Here is a 23,133-nt window from a genome sequence, read left to right as displayed (position 1 = left end):
CCCCCTCAGTACTAAAAGTATATGTATTTAAAAAAAGGTCAAGTACTTCAATAGGCATTTAACAAGGGATTATGCACAGGTGTTCAAAAAGCACACATAGAAGTGTTCGGGATCATAGTTATCAGTTCATTGAAAACTGAAAGTGTTTCATTGAGGCATATATGGGAAAGTTTTAAAATTATTTGCACTACAACATTGGTCACATATTGATGTGTTGGAAGTCATTTAGCCTTCAGAAAGAAGGTTCATTACTTTACTGTACACCAAACTACTGATTATCAAGTTTAATAATTTTTTGGATATTAGGAAGTATTGTTTTCCACATCTCACATTCCAACATAATACTTCATTATTTACAGGTGTTTTAGCAAATTGGCTTTGGGTTTGAGGTTGACATGTACTGTATTATAAACTATAGCAATTAGGTGCCTTGTGTTTTTACATAGTACTCCTTAAGAAAAGAATAATGATCTTAAGAGGGTTGATGACTGACCAGGCACAAGGAGCACAGGCTATGACTCAACTTCTAAAGAGGCTGGGCAGGAAGATTATAAATTCATGGGCCTGCCTGGGCAACAGAATGAATTTAAGGCCAGCTTTGTGAATTTAATGAGACTCTCAGAATTAAAAAATCAATAAGTGTTGGGGAATATCACTTCCTAATAGGATGCCTATTATAGGCAAAACCCTAGGTTCAATCCCCACACACCACACACACACACACACACACACACACACACACACACACCACACAGACAGACACAGAGAGAGAGAGAGAGAGAGAGAGAGAGAGAGAAGGCTGATGACCATTGGTTGATTAAGTGAATGAAGCAATTGCTTAAATAATTTATGGCTTTCTTTCATTCAGAAGTTAGAATATTTCTTCAAACTTCAAATCTGGTGACCATTTTATAATTTAAGTTTTGTATTTTTTCACTTAGTGATTTGTTTCTTAAACTGACACATCTAAAAAGCTGAACCTGTTTCTCACCAGGCTCCTTCCTTTCCTCTGTGTTGTTCTTCCGCACTTCTCATAGTACAGGATTTAAATTCAAACGGGAGTTGAGTGCCATCAGTATGCTTCTTGTTCTTAGTTACAACTAAAACTAAGTTCAACAATGATGCTCTAACCAAGAGCTCTTCAACGGGATGCCCTTCATCCCAACAATTCTAGAGGCCGGTCTATCATGTCCTTCACAAAATGATGGATCTCCTGTACATGGAATTTCTCATATTAAAAATTCAGAAGGATAGGTTAGCTTCCAGAGTCCCCCAAGATTCTAAAAGTGATTAGGCTTCTAATTTACTTGTACCTGATATTGCTCAACCTCAGGATTGTTTACATTTGGGGCAAGATAAATTTTTGTTATAGGGGCTGTCTGTGTATTGGGGAATGTTTAGAGATTTTGTTTTAGCTTCTACTCAGAAAGTTCCAGTCAACCCCTCAGTTGCGATCACCTGAGATTTCCCCAGCCCTTGTTAACTGTTCCATGAGGAAGTTAACAATCTCCCCACTGCCAGAGAATGATTCTACTCTCCTTGACTTTACCCCAATGACAGATCAACTTCAATAACTAATCTGTCTTTTCTGACTACTCGAGACCAGTTAACTAAGCCTCAACTGGACATCTTTGGACTATCTTCTAGCAAGAATATTGGCTAGAATCACTCTGATGATCCAAATAGCATTCAGCTATGAGCAGAGCTTACTGTAGAGAGAAAGGTACGTATAATGAAAATAGTAACTATTCAGCTAAGTCAGCGATTTATGTTTTTCTGTTTTTAACGCAGTGCCTATTGTGGCTCAGAGAAAGGGTAGTCCTTTTAAGAACACAGTAAATTCCTTTATAGCAATGGTAAGTATAGATTTCATACATATGAAATAGGTAACATTTCTAATTGAGCTTGCTGTACTTCATATGCCCTATTTCCTATGATGGTATAAAACTGTAGCCTTTCTCATGCTTTCTTAGTCACTTCAGGTTTAAAATCTGTCAAAGCTAGAGTCCTTCTTTCCCTTTCATGATACTATTGTTTGTTGTGGAATATTTGTCTACACTGTGTGCAGATGTGTCACTGTGATTGGTTTAATACAAAGCTGAATGGCCAATAGCTAGACAGGAGAGAATAGGTACATTTCTGGAGAGAGAGAGAACTCTGGGATGAATCTAGGCACTCCAGAGAGACACCAGTGAGACTCTGAAGAAGTCAGACATACATGGTACAGAGCAGAGGTAACTGAGCCACATGACAGAATGTCAACTAAACAGAATCAGCTTAATTTGAGTTATAAGAGCTAGTTGGGCACAAGCCTAAGCTAAAGGCCAAACTCTCATAATTAATAATAAGTCTGTGTGTTTTTATTTGTGGCCTGGTGGTCCAGACAATAAAGTACTATTACATTGCTCCTTTGTGGATCTTCGGAGGGGTCAGGGAAGGAGATCTCTGTTCTTTGGCTGTTGTATTTGTCAATCATCCAAAGTCTACCTACCTTCTGAAATCCCTGCAACCTTACTTGGCTGACTCATAGTTAAAGTTGAATTAAAAATTCAAGCCTCTTTGGTCTCCAGATGTCTTTTTCAAGTAACTTCTGAGACCTGCTTAGATATAAGGAGAGTTTATTTCTTGACTTCCATTGGCAAAAGGCATTTGTAGAGACCCAACCCACACTGCCATTTCTGCTCTAATGCTGGCCTACCAGGTAGGTGTGTCAGATTTGCTACTCACCTGGGGAAGGGGTAAGAGGCCAGTCATTTTTTTTTATGTAGTATTTACCCTTTCTGCTGTTCCTACATGACTAACTCAAGACATCCTTGGATGGTCATCTCTTTGGTTTTTTTTTTCAGATTTTTAAATTTAAATTAGAAGCAAGATTGTTTTACATGTCAATCCCAGTTCCCTCTTCCCCCTCCCAACTAAAACCCTACCTATCACATATCCTTTCTGCTCCCCTGGATGGAGAGGCCTTCCATAGGGTGTCTTGGCTTCCAAGGTCCACACCTATGCTAGGGATAAGTACTGAACTACTTCAGGAGGTTCCATAGATTTCCGAGGCTTCCTCACTGAAACCCATGTTCCTGGGGTCTGGATCAGTCCCATGCTAGTATCCCAGCTATCAGTCTGGGGACCAAGAGCTCCCCGATGTTCAGGTCAGCTGTTTCTGTGGGTTTCACCAGCCTGGTCTGGATCCCTTTGCTCATCACTCTTCCTTCTCTGCAACCAGATTCCAGTTCAGTTCAGTGATTAGTTGTGGGTGTCTGCTTCTACTTCCACCAGCTGCTAGATGAGGGCTATTGGGTGGCATATAAGTCAGTCATCAATCTCATTATCAGGGGAGGGCATTTAAGGTAGCCTCTCCTCTGTTGCTTAGATTGTTAGCTGGTGTCATCTTTGTAGATCTCCAGACATTTCCCTAGTGCCTGATTTCTCTGTAAACCAAAAATGTCTCCCTCTATTATGATATCTCCATTCTTGTTTTCTTCTATTCTTCCCCTGACTCAACCTTTCTGCTCCCTCATGTCCTCCGCACCCCTCCTCTTCTCCCCTTCTCATTTTCCTAGCTCACTCTCCCCTCTTCCCGTGCTCCCAATTTGCTCAGGAGACCTTGATGGTCATCTCTTTGACCATCATCAGAATTAATTAAGCACCTCTGCCTACCTAAGTCAGTATTCCCTTCTCCCTCACTGCTGCACGGGCATCCCCAACCCCCAAGGCTCTGTTCATCAGAATCCCCTTTCCTACTCACTGCCCATGTACACCACTCCACTCGCAAACCTGTGCACCCTGCTGAAGAACAGGACTTTGTCCAGGAAAGGAAGAACATTTTCATTCAAGGGTCTATCTAGAAACCCCCTACTAGAAATTACAAACAAGGCCTCAGAACACTCTTACTCACTTGCTATCAGTTTGCATGAAGAAAAAGAGTTTAACTTCTTTCTGTAAGCATTCTTCTGAAGTCTTTGCTGTCTTAGAACATTCTTTTTCAAGAAATCGTTTTATCCTAATGTTTCTTTTTCTGAGCAAACATCTCGTAAAAAACAGGATGATGAAAGGGTTTTAGGTTAATAAGAAATGACCATTATCATATTAAAAAAAAAACTATACTTCCCCCTTTTAAAATCACCTGACATATGAACATGGACTTGCTTTTTCTAAGGCTTACTTTGTGCGAGACCCCATATCAGACCCCAATAATAATCGAAAGCTAATAAACACCTCTGAATGACCATTGATGTTAAGAAGTCTGACCAATGAGGAACTACAGAGACAGTGGAAATGCTAATTACTTCGCTAAGTTCCATGTCTGTGTATTTGTTTCATTTGGCCCAGAATGGGAAAGGGGAGAGTCAGAACCAGTTTACTAAGGAAGAGGAAAAGGAGACCTCACAGCAGAGGGTAGGATTGTATTCTGTGTGCAGTTCTCTACATCACTAAAAATGCAGATACGTAACATGATGGCACCTGGATAGCTTTTGTTGTTATTTTGAGACAGGGTCTCACTGTTGCTTTTGCTGGTCTGGAAGTTACTGTGTAGACCAGGCTGGTCTCAAACTCAGAGTCCAAAGAGGCCTGCTTCTGCCTCTGGAGCCTAGGTAGCTTTTTCTTTTAAGGTTTGAGGGCATCCTTCCTGTTATTCTTGCCACAGTTGCAGATCCCCTGTTTTGTTAAGCAGAAAGTATTGAGAGATGGTGACAAAAAGCTAGGTTGTGGGAATGCCACTCATGCTCTGTCAGTCAGACACTGAATTGTGGTTAGCAATGTTCAAAGGCAGAGATCACACAGGGTCTTTTCTGGAGGGGCTGTCAGTGGTGAGGCCAACTACATAGCCCACAGGAACAACAGTTGGCAATGTCAGGTTCACCATCAGTGGGATAGCCATGTAAAAAACAGTTTTGGCGTCTAGAAGGAAGAGTGATAGAATTGCCACTTCGATAATTTGATGGCTTGATTGAAACATTAAGTTTTGTTATATATTAAGCCTCCAAAAATAAATTGCCAAGTGAGAATGATTTTCTAGTTGATGAAACCTTAGATAGGCTTGCACAAATTGTTAAACTTAATTACTGCTGGAACCTTCCCCTCTTGAAATGGTTATTACAGTATCAAGCCTACTATTTAGGTATTTTAACAGAAAGATCTCACAATGAAGTATAGGCTGGTGTCAAATTTGCAAATTCTCTTGCTTAAAATTTTTTTGAACATTATTTTCTCTCTCTCTCTCTCTCTCTCTCTCTCTCTGTTTGTGTGTGTGTGTGCGTGTGTGTGTGTGTGTGTGTGTGTGTGTGTGTGTGTGTGTGGTGTATGTGTGTGTGTGATGGTGGTGGTGGTGGTGCTGGTGCTGGTGGTGGTAGTGTGTGTGTGTGTGTGTGTGTGTGTGTCTCACAGCATGGAGGTCAGAGAATACACTGCAGTATTGGTCCTCATTTCCCCCCTTGTTTGAGGCAGGATCTCTTTGTTATTTGCCATTTCCTAGATCAGGGTAGCTGATCATGAGCTCCCAGGAATCTTCCTGCCTCATTTCCCACCTCGATGCAGGAGTACTGGTATTACAGACTTTATGTGGGTTCTGGGGATTCAAACTCAGGCCCTCATGGCTGAGAACACTTTACCCACTTAGCCATCTTCCAAGCCCTTAGGGCCATCTTCAGATTTATCTTTGACCCATGCAGCTACAGAATTTTGTAACTTGATTAGGTTATAATTGATGGGGAATGTACTGTGTATGTTTATCTTATTGATTGTTAAATAAAATACTGTTTGGCCAATGAGACAGCAAGTAGACGGGACTAGGAGTCAAAGAGGATTCTGGGAAATGAAGTAGAGAAGTGCTGATCCAGGCAGGAAGTGACATAGCAAGGAGACTCATATTTAAGCGAAGGAGAAACAGGAAGGGCCCCTCTTTTCCCCTCTGCTCCTGCTCCAGTGGCACGATGTGATCCACTGACCAGGAGGGACGCCACAAGGCGTCCGATAAGTCTTATAAAATATATAGGTTTATGATAGTTAAGACTGAGTTAGCAGATGAGAATCCTAGTCATTGGCCAAGCAGCTTTGAACCTAATACAAGTTTCTGTGTATTCATTTGGGCCTAACTTGGGCAGGCGTCTGGTGTAAAGCTCACACGTGGCGGTGGGGCTCAGGCGGCATTTGGCAGAAAGATTTATCGTAACATATAATTCTGTGGAAAAACAGCTATGGAAACTGGGTTTAACTGAGTAGCTCTAGCTGCTGGTCAGTAAGGAAGCTGTGTTTCTGTGGTTCGAATGACAGTCACATTATTTCCCCATGGTGTCTAGGGCACTGCAGTCTACCACAAGCATAACACAGGTGATTAAAGTACTATCATATGTGGTGCATGGAGAGCCCCATTATCAGAAGGAAGAAGTTCATGGGACCAGTAGAACCCGTGTTAACCAGCACGCTCACCCCGGTGTCATCACATGGTAGCTCATCAAGTTTCTAAGAAGATCAGGCTTCAGAAGCTTCTGTTCAGAATGGATGCAATTGTCTCTTTGCCCTTGCACTTGATGGGAGGCGTTTCAAGGCCAGGTTTCCAAAGGATGTGGAGATAGGAAGGGAATGATGGGAGCTATTTTCAAACGAGCAAAGACCACATAGCCTTTGAGCTTCATTTTTCAGACCAGGTTTTGGAGCATCATTTAATTGTTAATAAAATTGCCTTTGGGTGTTGGGAAGATGGCTCAGTTGATGAAATGCTTCCTGAGCAAGCTTGAGGATCTGAATTTAGATCCCCAAAACCCACATAAGAGCTGGCACACTTACAATTCTATCACTGGAGAAGCAGAAACAGGAGGGTTCCTGGAGCTTGCTGGTTACCCGGACTAGCTGAAATCAATGACCTCCAGGGCCAGTGAGAAATCCTGTCTCAAAAATGGGGTGTATTGCAATTGAAACAGACATCCAATATCAATCTTCTGCCTGCACATGCATGCACAACACATGCACACATACCCTCCACGTGTACACCCATGAACCTATGCACCTACATGCAAACACTCACAAAATCCCTCTTCTGTATTTCAGCCTAAATTTTATGGGACATAACTCAATATTAAACACTTTAATATTTTCTCTCTCTCTGTGTGTAAGCATACATGTATATTGTGTTTTCTCTCTCTCTTTCTCTCCTTTTTGTTCATGAACTGAGTCCTCACAGTATCTAGTGTAGTATAGTCCACCACAAGAATAAGCCAAACAATTAAAGTAATTTAATATTTTTGGGGAGAGCCACATTATGAAAATTAAGAAGTCAGGGCTACTGTTAATGTTTTATTTTACTAATAGACCATGTGTAGAAAGTCATGAGTCCTTGCCTTCTACTCCTAATACCACAAACATCAAAGACAACTATCCAGGATATCAATACCTCATCTAAGCAGCACAATAATTATTCATGAGTTACCTTAAAGTTTTTATTCTATGTTTTCTAAGTATGTTTAGCATATTATATTACCATCCCTTTTCAGTTTGGAATATTGTTTCAAGTCTTCAGTAGCCACATGTGGCTGCTCTATCTAGGAGGTCATTTTGCCCAGTATGAGTCATTGCTAAGGATTGGACACTGATTCATCATTAAAGTGGACAGCATTGTCCAAAGAGATGCAGAGCAGGGAACTATCATGAATGTTTGTTTAGGACCCTTTGAAAAACACTTTATGTAACATCTTTGATTGTTTTTCACTCATGGATAAACATCTGAATGAAGGTCATTTATGTGAGAGATGGTTCCAGGAAGCCAATTTTGGATGCATTATTGAGCCAGTTATTTCTATGCATGACTGGTGTGTAATTTCAACTGGTTTCCTCGGGGGAATATACAGAATAGGTTTCAGTGCTGTCCCTCAAAAGAACAGAAGATATTACATCTTTTGAATGAACTGGAAGTCAGAAAAACTTTGAAGTTTTGCCAGTATGCACAGAAATTAATAGTCTGCCTCAGGATGGAAACAGAATCAACGGTGGGCCTCCTAAGTGGCAAAACCACTGATGTTTACATTCTATACTTTTTTGACCAGGCTTTTGTATTTGTGTTGAATCTGGGTGACCCACACAACTGAGACTTCTTACAGTGTCAGAGGCTGGGAAGTCTGAGGTTAAGTCTCCGGCAGATGTAGTGTCTTGTGAGGGTTCTGTTTTCTCACAGTGCTCTCAGTGTTGTTTCTGAGTGTAGACTGGTGTGTTCTCACTGTGCTCTGAGTTGGTAGAAGGGAAAAGTATGGAGATCTTAGTCTCTTAAAGGACACTAATTCCATTTAGGAGTTCCATACTCATGACATCATCACGATGATTGAATTGGGGATTGAGTTCATCATACAATTTTAGGGGGGCATAAACATTCAGAGAATATCAACAAACCTTGCAAAATAGATATCATTATTTCCAGTTTTAGAAGGAGAATCGGAATCAGAAAAACTTTGTGACATATTCATAATGAGATAACTCCTGTGCCATAGTAGGTTTCTAGAGAAATACTGCCAGAAGGACAGAATGTAGGGGATTTTTACCTTTGTGAAGATGCTTTTTAAGTTTTTCATATTATTTGTTTATTTCAAAAACTTAGGCAAATTTACAAGGTAGTTATATTTTTCTCTATTGGGCTGGGACCCAGGGCCTTGTGTGGGCTCAGTAGGTACTCAATAGGGCCACTGACCTGCATCCTCAGCCCTGGTCAGTTCTTTTTAATAGGTAGCACAAAGACTTTACCACAGAATATCATGAAAATGTGATATGCGGCTTTGAAAAAAATCAAATTTACCATCGTGCTTAATATATTCTCTTTGTGAGGAAATGCCTTATAAATGTCCTGTGCTCACTCATTCTCATCATTCACTGCTGAATTTGCAGTGAACAGCTCATTTTCAAGTCAACTATTAGCACAACTGATCTCCATAGACAGAAAGGACTGAACACATCACAGACTGGACAGCTCCCATTATCTGAAATAGCCATAAGCGGCTTCAATGTTAGATACTGCATTTGAAGGACTGTCCTCATGGAAGACTAGCTGTAGCTGTTTGCTACACAGCACATTATAAAATGATTTTTGTTTCAGAGATGTATGTTTCTGAATGATTGCTTGAGCATCTCATAAAATGTCTGCTTTAAAAAATGGGTAAAATATGAAAACTTAAGAGATTAACTCATTGGGACTGTATTAAAATGTCTTTGTGTGTCCTAGATACAGAGCCATTAGAGTAGGTTACTTGCCAGGCTTGCTGACAAGAAACCATCAGCATAAAGAAAAAAAGGCAAGCTGAAGAGAAGATGAAAGAGAAAACCTGTGAATGAGTTAGAAACTAAATCTAATCTAGAAAAACAATTCAAGTTTTTCAGCCTAAACTGTTAACTGCACTCCTTCTGCAGAGGGTTGGGGATTCGGGGATAGTCAGGATAGTGTTAAATTAAGGCACCTTTTGTTTTTTTCTGTGTTTATTTGAATTTTAAATGTTCAAACATTAGTTGGGGGTGTAGCTCAGTTGGTAGAGTGTTTACATAGCTTGTGTGAAGCCATGGCTTCAGTCCTCAGCATAAACTGGGCCTGGTGGTCCAAGCTTGTAATAGTAGCACTCCAGAAGTGGGGTGGGAGCATTAGAAGTTCAAGGTCATACTTGGTGAAGTAGGAAGCTCCAGAACAGTCTGGGATATATGAGATAATCCATAATTTATACAACTGTAGCAATAAAAAAATACTGCAAATACGCCAGTCTAATTTTTCAGTTTTGTGCTATTTTCTCCACGATAAGCTCCAAGCCTAACAACATTCAGTAAGTATGTACTGGGCATTCACTGAAGAAGGTAGGAAATCCTTGTAGTTCAAATGTTTCAACGGGTCAATTTTGCCCTTCAGAATGTATTTCAGCATTTCAGTGCTTCCTTAGAAATGTAAATTTGCTCTTAACTGTGATTTTTCTGCCTGTCAGACACATTTTATGCAGTGGAGCACATGGTGCCTGTGGTACTATCTATGCAACTGAAGATTCTGAGAAATCCACATCTGTGGAAAGCTACCTGAAATAGAAAGGATGCCTGAGAAAGGGGAGAACTAAGTTTTAAAATATTGCTTATATTATGTGTCAAATATGTCATGAAAGTCAAATGCAGGTCTTCTTTGGACTTTTACGTGAGGTCCTATGTGACCTCTTTCATTAGAGTTGCCTCTGTCCCTCACTGTGGGATGCAAAATTAGGAATAGTTAAGAGTGAGAAAAGTGGATTGAAGGTGCTTTTCATTTTTCCTTATGATTCTGTATTTATTCAGTTTTTAACATCTATTTATTTACTAGATATTTGTGTGTACCTGTGGAGTCTGTGGACAATTTGCTGGCACTGGTTCTCCTGCCATGTGGCTTATAGGGCTTGAACTCAGGTCATCAAGCTTGGCAGCAAGCACCTTTATCCTCTGATCCATCTTGTTGGCCCTTATTTGAATTTTACAGCAATCACATATTATAAACAGTTATGGAACTAAACATAATTTTCAAAGAAAATGTACCAACTAGTGGGATTCAGTAGTTCCATATTTTGACTAGCTGACTTCTCATTTCTGGTTCCTGTGGATTCAACCAAGCAATTTGATTGAAGCTGAGCCAATCAGCTTGGCTCTTGTGGATTTTTACCTAAGGCAGATACTGACCCGGTCAGATGGTGAAGGTCTTTGGCACTTACCATGTAAAATACCAACCAGTATAACAAAGCGTTAAAGCAACAGCAGCCATTTGAGGGTTCTGCATACTGTCTGGCAAACAGCTAAGGGGATGATGCAGAATCTCAGCAGGAAGCATTCCTAACTGATGAGAAAGGCAAAACAAATTTGTCTTTCATTTTCTGGTTCAGCCTGACTATACTTCCTGCCTTTGTTTATATAGAAGAATCTGGAATGATTATTTAGTTTAGATTGAAGTGATTTTTATCTGCAAATAAATGAGAGGTTTTAAAAGAAAGTAAAAATTTCCTGGAAAAACCATTGCAACTTACTTTGTTTCCTATCTCAAATTTCTTTTCCTTTTTATCCTATGGAAATGATATATGCACTATGTAATATTCTATCTATCTATCTATCTATCTATCTATCTATCTATCTATCTATCTGTCTATCTATCTATGTATCTATCTTCATGACCATCATCTATCCCTTTATAAATTTGTAAGCATTTTTCCATTTTGATTACTACAAAGTATCTATCACATATCTATCTATCATCTATCACATATCTGTCTATCAATTACATATCTATCATCTAACAGGCCAGCTATTTCATAAAGGATCTTGGAACTGTTGTCTATTGATTCTCAGCCCATTGGTGATGCCAACTATAGTCCCCATTTTTACATGTCATTTCTCTGATGTTGTCTTACAGTCTTACATCTGTAATTATATAAAATATATACTGACACATACACATAATACATACATAGATTTACAATTTTCTCTTGATCCTAGATTAAAGAGACTGATTCACTGCTCATTAGCATCTCCGTTACTGAACTTTTGTTTTTTTCCTTTGCCTCACATCCCTAACTTCTCACCTTTCATTCTCCTTGACTTCTACTTGGTGATTATTCTGATCATCTGGCTGTTTGAGTATGGTGGTTTGAGAAGGATGAGAGGTATATGGATGGATTTTAAGATGCATTTGAGCCCAAGCTAGATTGATAAGCTTCTCACAACCTGAAGTTATAAAAGTAAGAATAAGGAATTCTTTGTTGTGCAGCATTATTGTGACACCATCTGACTATTGTTTTGAGGGTGTTTGTCTCCCTGAGGATTTGTGTGTTGAGAGATTTGTCCTCATTGTGGCAGTATGGGAAGGTGCGGGGTCATTAAGAGGTAAGGCCTGATGAAGGTGCTGCTGTTAGAAGAGACTGAGTTAGTTCTTGTTGGTATCCCCATTAGTTCCCAAGAAAAGATTGTAACAAAAGGAAAATCTGGTGCCTTCCCACTTTGGCTTCCTGTATTTCTATGTGATTGAGTTCATATGTAGTTCTACCATGATGCCATCTGCCACCTGATACAGTTAAAGGGGCCAGACTAGAGTGAAACAGATGCCAGAATGAATTAATACATCTTGTCTTTGTAAGTCACTTGACCTCTGATATTTTTAAAAATAGTGACAGAAAGCTAACTAACATACCACTAGAGATAAAAATACTAAAAATTCTTGCTAATAAACAATGGATCCCTAGCTGCCTATGGTATATTAAAGCAACATGGCACATTAAAATTTTCACTATGGAATGTACTACTAATTAAAGCAAGGTTTGGGGAGTCTAATTAGCTTCTTCTAGAAGTGAGTAGGGATACTTGTGTCAAAGCTATAGCGTATATTATTTGCTGTTTAAGTTCCCACGAAGTTTAAAGTAATAGATTTATAATTGTACAGTATATGTTAAAAACCAGTGATTTTCTTTTGATTTTGTAAAAGAAATATCAGATTTCTTGAAGTTATTGGCTTGAGAACCAACTTACATACATTGAACCTGTAGGTTGCCAAAATTTAATGTCAAAATTTCAACATTGCCATGTATCTTATGCAAAGTTTGAGTAGTGATCAAGAAGTAGATGCAAATGATGCCAAGTGTGTTTCTTAGAGGAGCTTGTACTCTCCAATGGGTGTGCTTAGAGGAGTCTGTACTCTCCAATGGGTGTGCTTAGAGGAGCCTGTACTCTCCAATGGGTGTGCTTAGAGGAGCCTGTACTCTCCAATGGGTGTGCTTAGAGGAGTCTGTACTCTCCAATGGGTGTGCTTAGAGGAGCTTGTACTCTCCAATGGGTGTGCTTAGAGGAGTCTGTACTCTCCAATGGGTGTGCTTAGAGGAGCTTGTACTTTCCAATGGGTGTCCTTGGTGGGTAGAGTATAGACTAGCCCTTCTCCTGTCTCTCAAAAGATGTCAAGATTCCTAATGGCCGTTTGAAGACTCACCCAGCACCACTTAGTTATCTGTCCCATCCTTTTCTTCTTTGTTTTCAGGGTTTTTCAGATCCTCAGAAGCACTGGGTGTCATTTTAAATGTAAATTAGTGAAATGAAAGAGTGGCAAACTTTCCTAATTCAGAGCAGAATTGTTCCTGTATGTCAGTATTAGTGTAAGTGTATTGTAAAGGTTGACCTCATAAATTTAGATCAGGTTCATTTTATCAGGATGGGACAGCTTACTGAGATTCTGGATTTCATTTAGGCTGGAAACAGTTCCATTTGTTTGGTTGGTTGAATTGTCTAAGAAACAAAGCATCTCATTGTGTTTGAATCAAAAACAGCTATTATTGTTCTAAAACCCAGCAGATGTTAGTAAAGACAAGCAAATTGAACGGACTTCTCTCCACTTGGAAGATTTCTAGTGGGCACATGCATTTGTAGGTTTTCTACATGAAACATGTAGAAAAATCAATTTTGGCTGTTTGGTGACATAGGTGAAAAAATCAGACAATTAATTCATGAAGTAATACAATTTGGTTACCTAAATATTAGATAATGTTAGAATAATATACCAACAGAAGAAAAGTTCTCACATAGCTGGGTTCAAGTAGAGAAATGAATTAAAATGTATAGTCTGTCAACTGGCCATGTGTGTAAGGAGAAAACATCTGGGCAGAGCAGTCTTTCCAGAGTGCTACAATTTATACAAAGAATTTCCAGACATAGTGTCATGGAGAATGCCACTTTGTGGCAGAAGTCTCAGGAGTTGAGTCAGACTGGCATATCAGAAAGGAAAAATATTTTGTACAGATAGACCTGCTAACTTAAAATTTTGGATGTGATTGTCGTGATGGGCAGAATTAGACATGGTGTTGTAGAGCAGAGCCAGAGAGGAGTATTTATTTCTCTAAGAGGTAAAGGTAGAGGAACACATAGGAAGTGATTATGGATTAGAAGCCAGCATGGAAGTGAGATGATCCAGAAGTCTTCCATCATCACACTGAAGTGCATTAGCCAGGGTCAGAAGGAAGCAGTTGTGGAAATAAGTGCACATGCAATGTCATAGGCTCTCACATTGTCTCCCTGCACTGTACGTCATCCTCATGGGTAAATGCCTCAGGTCAGTTGACTGAAGATGAAAACACTTGATTAAAAAATGGCAAAAGGCTCTGCACATGTTTGCACATAGCAGAAATGGGCTGCTGAACCATCATCTCTTCCCTAAGGAGTAGCCTCAAAGGATTGTTGAGGAAGAAAGTTCTTCTGGTGGACAGATACTCAATTTATCTTGCTTTTCACTTTGCTTTTCATCAGAGAGCCTGAAGTAAGCATCTATACTGATTGATGGCCAGTCCCTAATGGTATAACCAGATTGTCAGGGATCTATAAGAAACAGAATTGTAAGATTGATCACAAAATACCTTGGGAAAGACACATATGTTTGATGCTTTGGATGGAGTTTCAAAGTGTGACTAAATACATCCTACATAAATGACAACAAAGATCACTGAGAGGGATGCTTTTCATTAACAGGTGAACAAGATGACTCACTGTATTCACTTTAGCTTTCTGTCTTTCCCAGTCTCCTTAGTACTTGATCAAAGTGAACATGGTAACACACTCTAAAAATGGGTATTTATTTTTCAAAAATAAGACCTTGCTGCAATTGTCAGCAATAGTTACTACCCTGGAGCTTGTGTGCAATCCCATACCCATCTAGACTACTTCTCTTAAAGAGGAGGCAGGGAGGGCGCTTTAGGTTTTAATACACACACACACACACACACACACACACACACACACACACACACACACACACACACACACGACCCCAGCCAGTTTCCCCTCTCTCCTCTCCTCCCAGTCCCTTCCCTCCTTTGCTTCCACCTTCTTTGTTTCTTTTTAGGAAAGGACTAGTTTCTCATGAGTCCCGACAAAACATGACATGTCAAGTTGCAGGAATACAAAGCACCCCTCCCCCAGCATGCATTGAAGTTGGACAAGGCAACACAGTGTGAAGAGTGGGGTCCCAAAAGCCAGTGAGAGAGTCAGAGGCCGACCCTTGTTCCGTCTGTGAGGATCCCACAAGAGCACCAAGCTAAACATCTGCCACATATATGCAGTCACATCTGTCAGTCCCATGCAGGTACTGTGGCTGCCATTTCAGTCTCTGTGAGCCCTGTGAGCCCAGGTTAGTTGATTCTGTGAGTTTTCTTGTGTTGTCCTTGACCTTTATGGCTCTTACAATCCTTTCTGCCCTTCTTCTGCAGGAGTGTACAAACGCCACCTAATGCTTGCCTGTGAGTCTGCATCTGTGTCTATCAGTTGCTGGTGGAAGCCTCTGAAGACAATTGGACTAGGCACCAATTGGGTCACAGGAAATGGCCGATTCAGGCTAGTATCCACTATAGCTAGGAGTCTTAGCTGGGGTTGTCCATGTAGATTCCTAGGAGATCCCCTAATTCACCTTTCTTTCAATATCATGATCCACAGACTGAGTATTTATATGTTATTTAATATTCTACCAAACTCCTTCTGACCAGGAAAACTTAGTTTGCAGAGAAAGAAGTGAAGTGATTGACAGGTCAAAGGCTATCAATGACCCAGGAAGAACTGTGGTTCGATAGAGTCTCACAGCACAGCTGAGATAGGATATCTTGTGAGTTGAAAACCATTTGCTAATGCCATTTTAGTCAAGGAATAATCTAGTGTATCATATCTACAAAGACTGAAAGTAGAGATTTGGAGAGGACAGAATGGAAGCTGGAGTGGAGCTTACTCCTACCATACCCAATAATTTGCTTGTGCATGTTTTTACCACCTATGCCCATTCTTATCGCATAGTTTGTTAGAAGATATTAGTATTTAAGAATGGAAAGATTCCACTTGGCATATAGGATATAGGTACCTAAAACAGAGCTTAAAGCCATTTAGGACTCTTTATGCCACTGAGTATATAGACAAGAGCAAATTAGTTTCTGACTGATTAATGTTATTAATGGTTTGACTACACATTGGGTCTGGGGAGAAGCATGAGTAGAACAAAAAGAATATTCTTGATTTCCTCCTGTTACTGCCATGCTCAATTGTGTAGCTGAACAAATAGCTAAAGAAACCCTTAATAATCAAGGTAATTGGTAGCTCAGATGCAGTAACACTGAGAATTTGAGTCACTCACTGACTTTAGATCCATGATTGTCATCAGTGCTGCTATTCCTTAGAGGAGGCCTTGCTCGTCTGAGGACTGCAGGAGTTTTCAAAAACTACCTTTTCGTCTTGGGTTTTATACTTCCCCCAAACCCAGGAAATTATTGGAAGCCTTTCCTGTCTTCTGAGCCTCCACTGAAATTAGCAAGTATCCCAAGAGTAACAGTTCTTTCTTTTAGGGTCATCTTATAGCATTTTCTTCTTCTCCAGGTGGGTTTTGTTTTATCAACTGCTCATAGTGTTGGTAGTTTTATGATGTATTTAGATTTGTTTTTTAAGTCCAACTTTTGTATTTCTCTCATTGAAACAATTGGTCTGAAATAGTTTACTCATAATAAGCAAGCTCATAGAACTGCATACCTTTTCTCCATGGCACTTGTCTCAGTTTTCAATTGTAAATGAGTTTTTGTGATTATTTCCTTAAGACTTAACCTCCCTAAGTTGATGTCATTGAATGATGTACCTGTCTGCTCACTCTAGGTCCTTTCTTCTAGCACACGTATGGACACTTGGTAGATAATATTTCTTGAATTGGTAAATGATTAAACCTTGGACAAGTAAGTTGCTTATTATTAAACATGAATAATCACCTAGCTAGTATTTCCCAACATGGTTAAGACCTAGTACTTAAGAGTTTGAAGATCTCAGTTTTCCCATCTTTTTAAAAATTATTTATTCACATGTTAATCCCTTCTTCCTCTCCCTCCCCTCCCTCCAACCTTCCCCTCTAACCTCCCACCTGCCCCCGACCCTATCCACCCTCTGCTCCCCAGGCTGGGTAGGGCCCTCGACGGGGGCTCCCCAAAGTCCACCACATCGTCCTGGGCTGGGCCTAGGCCCTTTCCCGTGTGTCCAGGCCAAGAGTGCATCCCTTCACGTGGGATGGGCTCTCAAAGTCCCTTCTTACACCAGGGAAAAATACTAATCCACTACCAGGGGACCCATAGAGTGCAGAGGCCTCCTCATTGACATCCATGTTCGGGGGTCTGGATCCATCCTGTGCTGTCATTAAAAATAAATAAATAAAAACCAGAAACCAAATCCAAAACCATGATGAATTGTCTATTCTCTGGAACGAGATTCTGTCTTCCACACATTTCAGGAGGGAATGACTACTTGAAAAAATCATTGTGAAGAGTGAATGAGGAAGGGAAACAAGGGAAGTGACTCTGAGATGGTGGAAGGCCCTAAGCAATGCAGAGCCACACAACACTGGATATTGGTAACGTTAAATGCCTAGGGAAGAAGCCACAGGTTGTCAGTGTCGGTTTACCAGGAAAATAAGGTTTAAATTGGGTTAATATGGTGTGAAAACAGCCTATGACACCCCTGAGGAGGCAACAGGGTAAGCAAACCAGTAGCTAGAAACACAAAATATATTTGCTAAGTGTATGACTCAGAATATGCCACGAAATGAACATTTGGTTAGTAGCTGTACATACAAGTGAGGATGGACCTGTAAAATTATTATGGGATAGAAGATTCCTGTCATCTAGTGATATTGTAGTTGTTGCTACATCATAGTACAACACATTGCTCCCATGTTTGTGATATTGTAGACAGAAGCAAACCTGTGTTGCCATAGTATAAAAGCTTAGCACATACAATTACCCTAGTTACATACATGTAACTTCATAATACTAGACATGGCTATGTTCCCGGTTTGTGTGTTTGCTATCCTACACTTTAAATTTTTATCTTAGTTTGAATTCTTTCTATTTCTTAAGATAAGTTTGTTGCAAAACTATGCTGTGTTATGCTAGCAAAGACTCACATTTACTGTTTACTCTTGATTGTATCTGGAGGCCAGTCAACTGATTGATTGGTTTATAACATTGTATGAGCACACACATTATATGAATACACACACACAACTGTTCTCACAGTTTTGGAATCACCTAACAAAATAGTTTTGAGAACATATCTGCATTATTAAGCAATATTTTTGAAATGTGTGTTTTCCTTGTTCCACTTTGCAGTTTATAAATGGGGACTCAGTAATTTGTTTGCTCTCTGCAGATTATTTACTATTGTGAGTGTATATAGATGTAGTTTATTTATAGAAAGCTTATTAATCTTTTTTTTGTGGTAAAACCATCAAAGAACCCTAATTACTGTCTCCTCACTTCTTAATTAGACTCTGTGAAGTTCCCATCATAGTTACTAGCTGTGAATAAGATAAGTATAAAAGCTACTTCAGAAACTAACAAACTCAGGCTCAACTTAAAGTGCCAAATCCTAAGAGCAAAGTAAAAACCATTAAAACAAAGCAGCTCGCTTTTCTTTATAGATTATTCTGCCTCCACTCCCTGGATAAAAATGAGAAGAACAACATATTCAGAGACAAAATGGGCTTTGTCCTGGATGACTGCCACTGCACTGGTGAGTTTGAAATGTGAGCTTGACCCAACCTAGAGCCAACTGAGAAGAGAGTCTTACTGAGGGATTGTCTCCATCAGATTGGCATTCGTGTGTGTGTGTGTGTGTAGAGTCTTGGTTGTTCACTGAGGTAGGAAGCTCCACCCTGGGTGTGGGTAGCACCGTTTCATGTGCTGAGCATTTAGCCACTTAAGTGTGAAGAAAGCCAGTTGCACAGAAACAGCAAGCAAGCAGAGACTCGAGTGTTTGTTCTCTCTCTGCTTTCTACTGTGGATGTCATGTTCTGATCTTCTGCCATGACTTTCTCACAATGATAGGCAGTAACTAGAATGGTAAGCCACCAGAATACTTCTTCCTGGATGCTGCCTTCTATCAGGGTAATTGTCCCAGCAACAGGAATGAAACTAGGACACCAAGTAAGCAGCTTTTTTCATCATCAATCTTAATTAGCAATTGCATAATTTAAGAAGAAATTTTATACAGAGCAAGCAGGTAATAATGAATTCAGATTCTGGGAACCCATAGGCTAAACAAAGTAGGCGTTATAATATGTCATATATCAAAAGATTAAATGAATGCTGTCCTGGGCGGGTATGACAACTTCACCGTGTTTGCTGAATCAGATTTTCAATTTCCTTTTGAGTGTGGCTTTGCATCTTCAACAGCACATGGTGTCTCCTAAAACTCAGTCATTTGAACACAGTGCGTTTAAGAAGCTAGGAATACAAGATGAAAGAACAGTCCCCAGCTGAATTAAAGTGGTTTCCAGAAACCCAGCAGTGAGTTCTCATATCTTACTGTACTTCTACCACAGAAAGCAGAATGGGAAAGTCAGTTATTGAGCAAGGGTCTAAAACTGAGATTCAGTTACACGGAAGTCTCAAACAGTTATTAGATTCAGTCACTGACATTCAAGTTGACTTTAAAAGTTTCCCTGCAATACGATCTTTCCCTCTTCCCTTCCTTTCTTCCTTTCTTCCTTTCTTCCTTCCTTCCTTCCTTCCTTCCTTCCTTCCTTCCTTCCTTCCTTCCTTCCTTCCCTTTCTTTCTTTCTTTCTTTCTTTCTTTCTTTCTTTCTTTCTTTCTTTCTTTCTTTCTTTCTTTCTCTCTTTCTCTTTCCTGGCTAACTCACCTGTGATATTCTGTCCCCAACATTTTAGACACAAATACAAGTATGGAATCAGGCCAGGTCTCAAGGAATTGACTAGTGGAGGAGACCGGATTTAGATTTATACATTACTAATGAACAGTTTGCTGAGGACCTGTGGGAAAGCAAAGATGAGCTCAATTTTACCCAAGGTAAGGCTTGCTGGAGGAGAGTCCCAGAACCTAACCCTGAAGGATGAGTTAAGAGCTGGGTGACATTCCAAGCTGGGGAACATCACTTAGAAAGTGAAGAATGAGAGGCAAATTAGTGTTGGTCAAGACATAGAAGCAGTTGGAGAAAAGCTTGAGAGAAAACAGAAGGCAGATGCACAAGTCCACTGACAGCCTCAGAGGGGTTTAGCCATGGAGATCCCATGGTCATGCTGAAGTTTTCATACACCATTCTAAGAGGTATGTGGAAGAGGTGTCCAAGGAGAGCAACATTGAAAACATACATGGGGGCATTCCTCTATCAGGTAGGAAAGTACAGCAATTCATTGTGCAGGAGTAATAAAGATCAGAGGGATTATAGAACTATGAGGGACTAATTCACAATGGGAAGATGAAGGTGTCAAGATAGAAGAGAGTTTAGATTCCCATTTTAGGAAAACAGGTGGATGATGAACCTTGATTGAAATTATAAATGTAATAGTAGGAGGAGAAAGTGGCTTTGAAGTGTGTGTAATATTCACCTGGAAGTAGTAGACAATTGTATAGACAAATTTAAAGCTTGCGTTCAAGGTAAATGTTAGGTTCTTCAGAGACACAACCAGTCATTTCTCATCTTTATTTGTCTTTCTGTATCTTAACCTTTCCCCTTTCCCAGTCTCAAGTGTATTTGTGCAGGATCCTGACAAGCATACACAATAAACTAATGGGGAATGGGGAATTTGGTATCATGACCAGAAGAGGCATTAATCAAAGTTTGGAGTAGCTGCAGTACTTGTTCTGACATTTAGTCTTGAGCTTCCTGGCAATCAAAGCCAGTAGGAAGACCTATTGCTGCTCTGCAGAAAGGAGGACGTTTCTCAGTTCCTTGGGGCAAAAGAAACTTTGTCTCTAGTACTAAGTTCTGAGAAGTTGTTTTTCCAGTATGGTGTCCGTTCTTGATACCCTTCATAGCAAGCTCTGGAATTTCATACGTATATCATACGATAGTTTCCCGTGTTGTCTTTAGATAACAGTGACACAATCTTACATGTCAAAGACTGTAACTATATGAGGATACACCTCTGATAAAATAAAAGCTGTATAAATCAACCCCTAGGAGCAGTCAAATGGAAAAATGTGTCCACCTTTTCAGTTTGAGCTAAATTAATATTCACTAGCAACATTTTCTTAGTCAAGCACATGTCTCATTCTGAACTCAATCCAATTATGTATTTTTGTTTTGCCTTACTCTCTGCTGTTACAGTTCTTCTAATAGCCATATGAATCATGATAATCAACTCATTTTTGCACTTGTTAAGTTTTCTAAAAGCTTAGAATTCTTTCTTTTAAAATTGTCAGACTTTTCCAAGTGTTTTACATGCTAATACAAATTGTGGCTTTCTAAGATATGGAAATAGTGTTCATTATTTTTGAGCTTATTTGATCATGAAAGCCTCTACTCCTGTATCAAATACCTGTTAGGAAATGTTGCTTAGAGTTGTTCTTTGATAACCTCTTTTAATGTCTCTATCAAAGGGGGCACTGGAAGGCTAGTATAGAATTAGTAATGGCCAGCGGACTTTGGATTCTGAAAGGTATGAGTTTCTGGTAGGACATCTTTGGTACCCTGCCAAGTAGATGAAATACAGTTGGGCAGATGATCTTTCTAGAATCCCTCAGGCCACACCATTAATTTACATGATTGACTTGACTATGAACCAAAAGTATTCCTTTTAGGTTTTTGTTTTTTAGATTAATTTTGAGTTGTACCTGAATAAAGCAACCGGAGACAATGCTGTTGAGATAGTAGAAAACTTACCCAATTTAAGCTGCCAGCTAAAGAGAATGCTACAAAATAGTCTTTGGGCAAGAATTACAATGATAAGCTTTAGAATGCAGCAAGGAGTTATGCTGCTCTAGCAAAGTGGATTCCTCCCTTAGGTCCATAATCTTTCTAGGCCCAAGGCTTTTCCGTACCAGGAATGCTTTCGCTCCCCTTGAGAGTGCCTTAACAGTAGTAAATCAAAGAAAAAGAGGCTAGCAGCCTGGGCGTGGGTGGGAGGGGGTGAAGGAGCAATGACTGGGGGGGGGATGAGAAAGGAGGGGGGAAGTGATATAATTCTGCTTGAATTAAAATCATGAAACAATTGTAAACAATGTGTAAAACAACAGTTCTCAAAAATACACGTTATTCTCAATGGGGACATGTTTAGTGGAGAAGACAGTGAATTAAAATAGTCCATTAGCAATATCAAATGCTTCCTTATACATTTGAGAAATAAAATTTGTTGAAGATCTTGAGATTGGATAGAGTAAAAACACGTTTCTTTTTCTTTTTCATCTTAGAAACAAATATTTGCAGCCGTCTGGTCTCTATTTTCTAGACCAAGGACAAAAACAATAATTTCACAAATTTATCTTTGAAAGTCACTGTCGCCTCTTACTATTCATGGTTGAACAGTACTATATTTTCCCTCATTATATCGAGTATACAATAAATTATCTGTACACTGGAATGATAACATATTAGAATATTTTCTGTTTTGCAGACATATTATTTGATACCAGAGAATAGAGTTCTGTTTGAAGAATCTCTTACTATACTATTCTAAAATAAGAGCAAACTGGATACTCTTTGGTGTCTGTATCTTACTTGTGGTGAATCACTGTCGCTTTCCTTTTGATGATCATTCATTCAGCTTCTGAAACCTCATATGGTTTCCTTTTCTAAGAACATTTTCTTCACCTCTTTTTAGCCTTCTCCAGCAGTTTTCTCAGAATTGAAACATTCCTTCCAGGAAGGAAGGGGAGGCCCCTGAGATTCGGGAAGCACACAAACTTCACATGTTTCCAACAACCGACATTTACAAGAGATAAGAGAGGGCCTAAGATTACTGTAGCAAACCACAGCTGCAGGGACAGACTCTGGCCAACTGGCTTGTAGAAAAGACATTCCGGGCTGCTGAGTTGCCTGCAGATAGTTCAGAGAGCTCCAGGGTTGCAGCTTCCATGAGTCATCACCCACATTGGGCAGGGCCTTTGGTGACTCAACCTGCCTTTGAGTCATCCTTGTTCCTGTAGGTAACCCTTCACCCATGCTCCAGTTAGCAATCCCGATAACTCATTGATTCAGCAGATTGCTCGTTGGGACAAATGTTACATTGCTTGTTGTTGTTTCGGTTTTGGACATGAGTAGAAAACATCTCACACAACTCCGTCACTTGTCTCTTTTGTGCCTATGCCTTTGTACCTCTGCCTGTTTCTATTTTCTATTTACTATTTATTATACTGTGCCTTGATGGACTTTTTACTTTATGT

General features: G+C 39.8%; 1 protein-coding gene across 1 annotated transcript in view; it reads right to left on the bottom strand.

Annotated features, from left to right (window-relative positions):
- C4H21orf91 (chromosome 4 C21orf91 homolog) overlaps positions 1 to 22,606 on the bottom strand; it is a 60,251-nt gene extending 37,645 nt beyond the window's left edge. Inside the window, exon 1 of the mRNA XM_035444371.1 lies at positions 22,469 to 22,606. Within this exon, the coding sequence (XP_035300262.1) occupies positions 22,469 to 22,506 (38 nt within the window). The 5' untranslated portion in view covers positions 22,507 to 22,606. The remainder of the gene's footprint in view (positions 1 to 22,468) is intronic.
- Between the last annotated feature and the right edge of the window lie 527 nt (positions 22,607 to 23,133).

This window comes from Cricetulus griseus, chromosome 4, assembly GCF_003668045.3.
Source record: "Cricetulus griseus strain 17A/GY chromosome 4, alternate assembly CriGri-PICRH-1.0, whole genome shotgun sequence".
Lineage (NCBI taxonomy): Eukaryota > Metazoa > Chordata > Mammalia > Rodentia > Cricetidae > Cricetulus > Cricetulus griseus.
The sequence above is the reverse complement of the archived record's forward strand: the minus strand, read 5'-3'. Positions and strand labels throughout refer to the sequence as shown.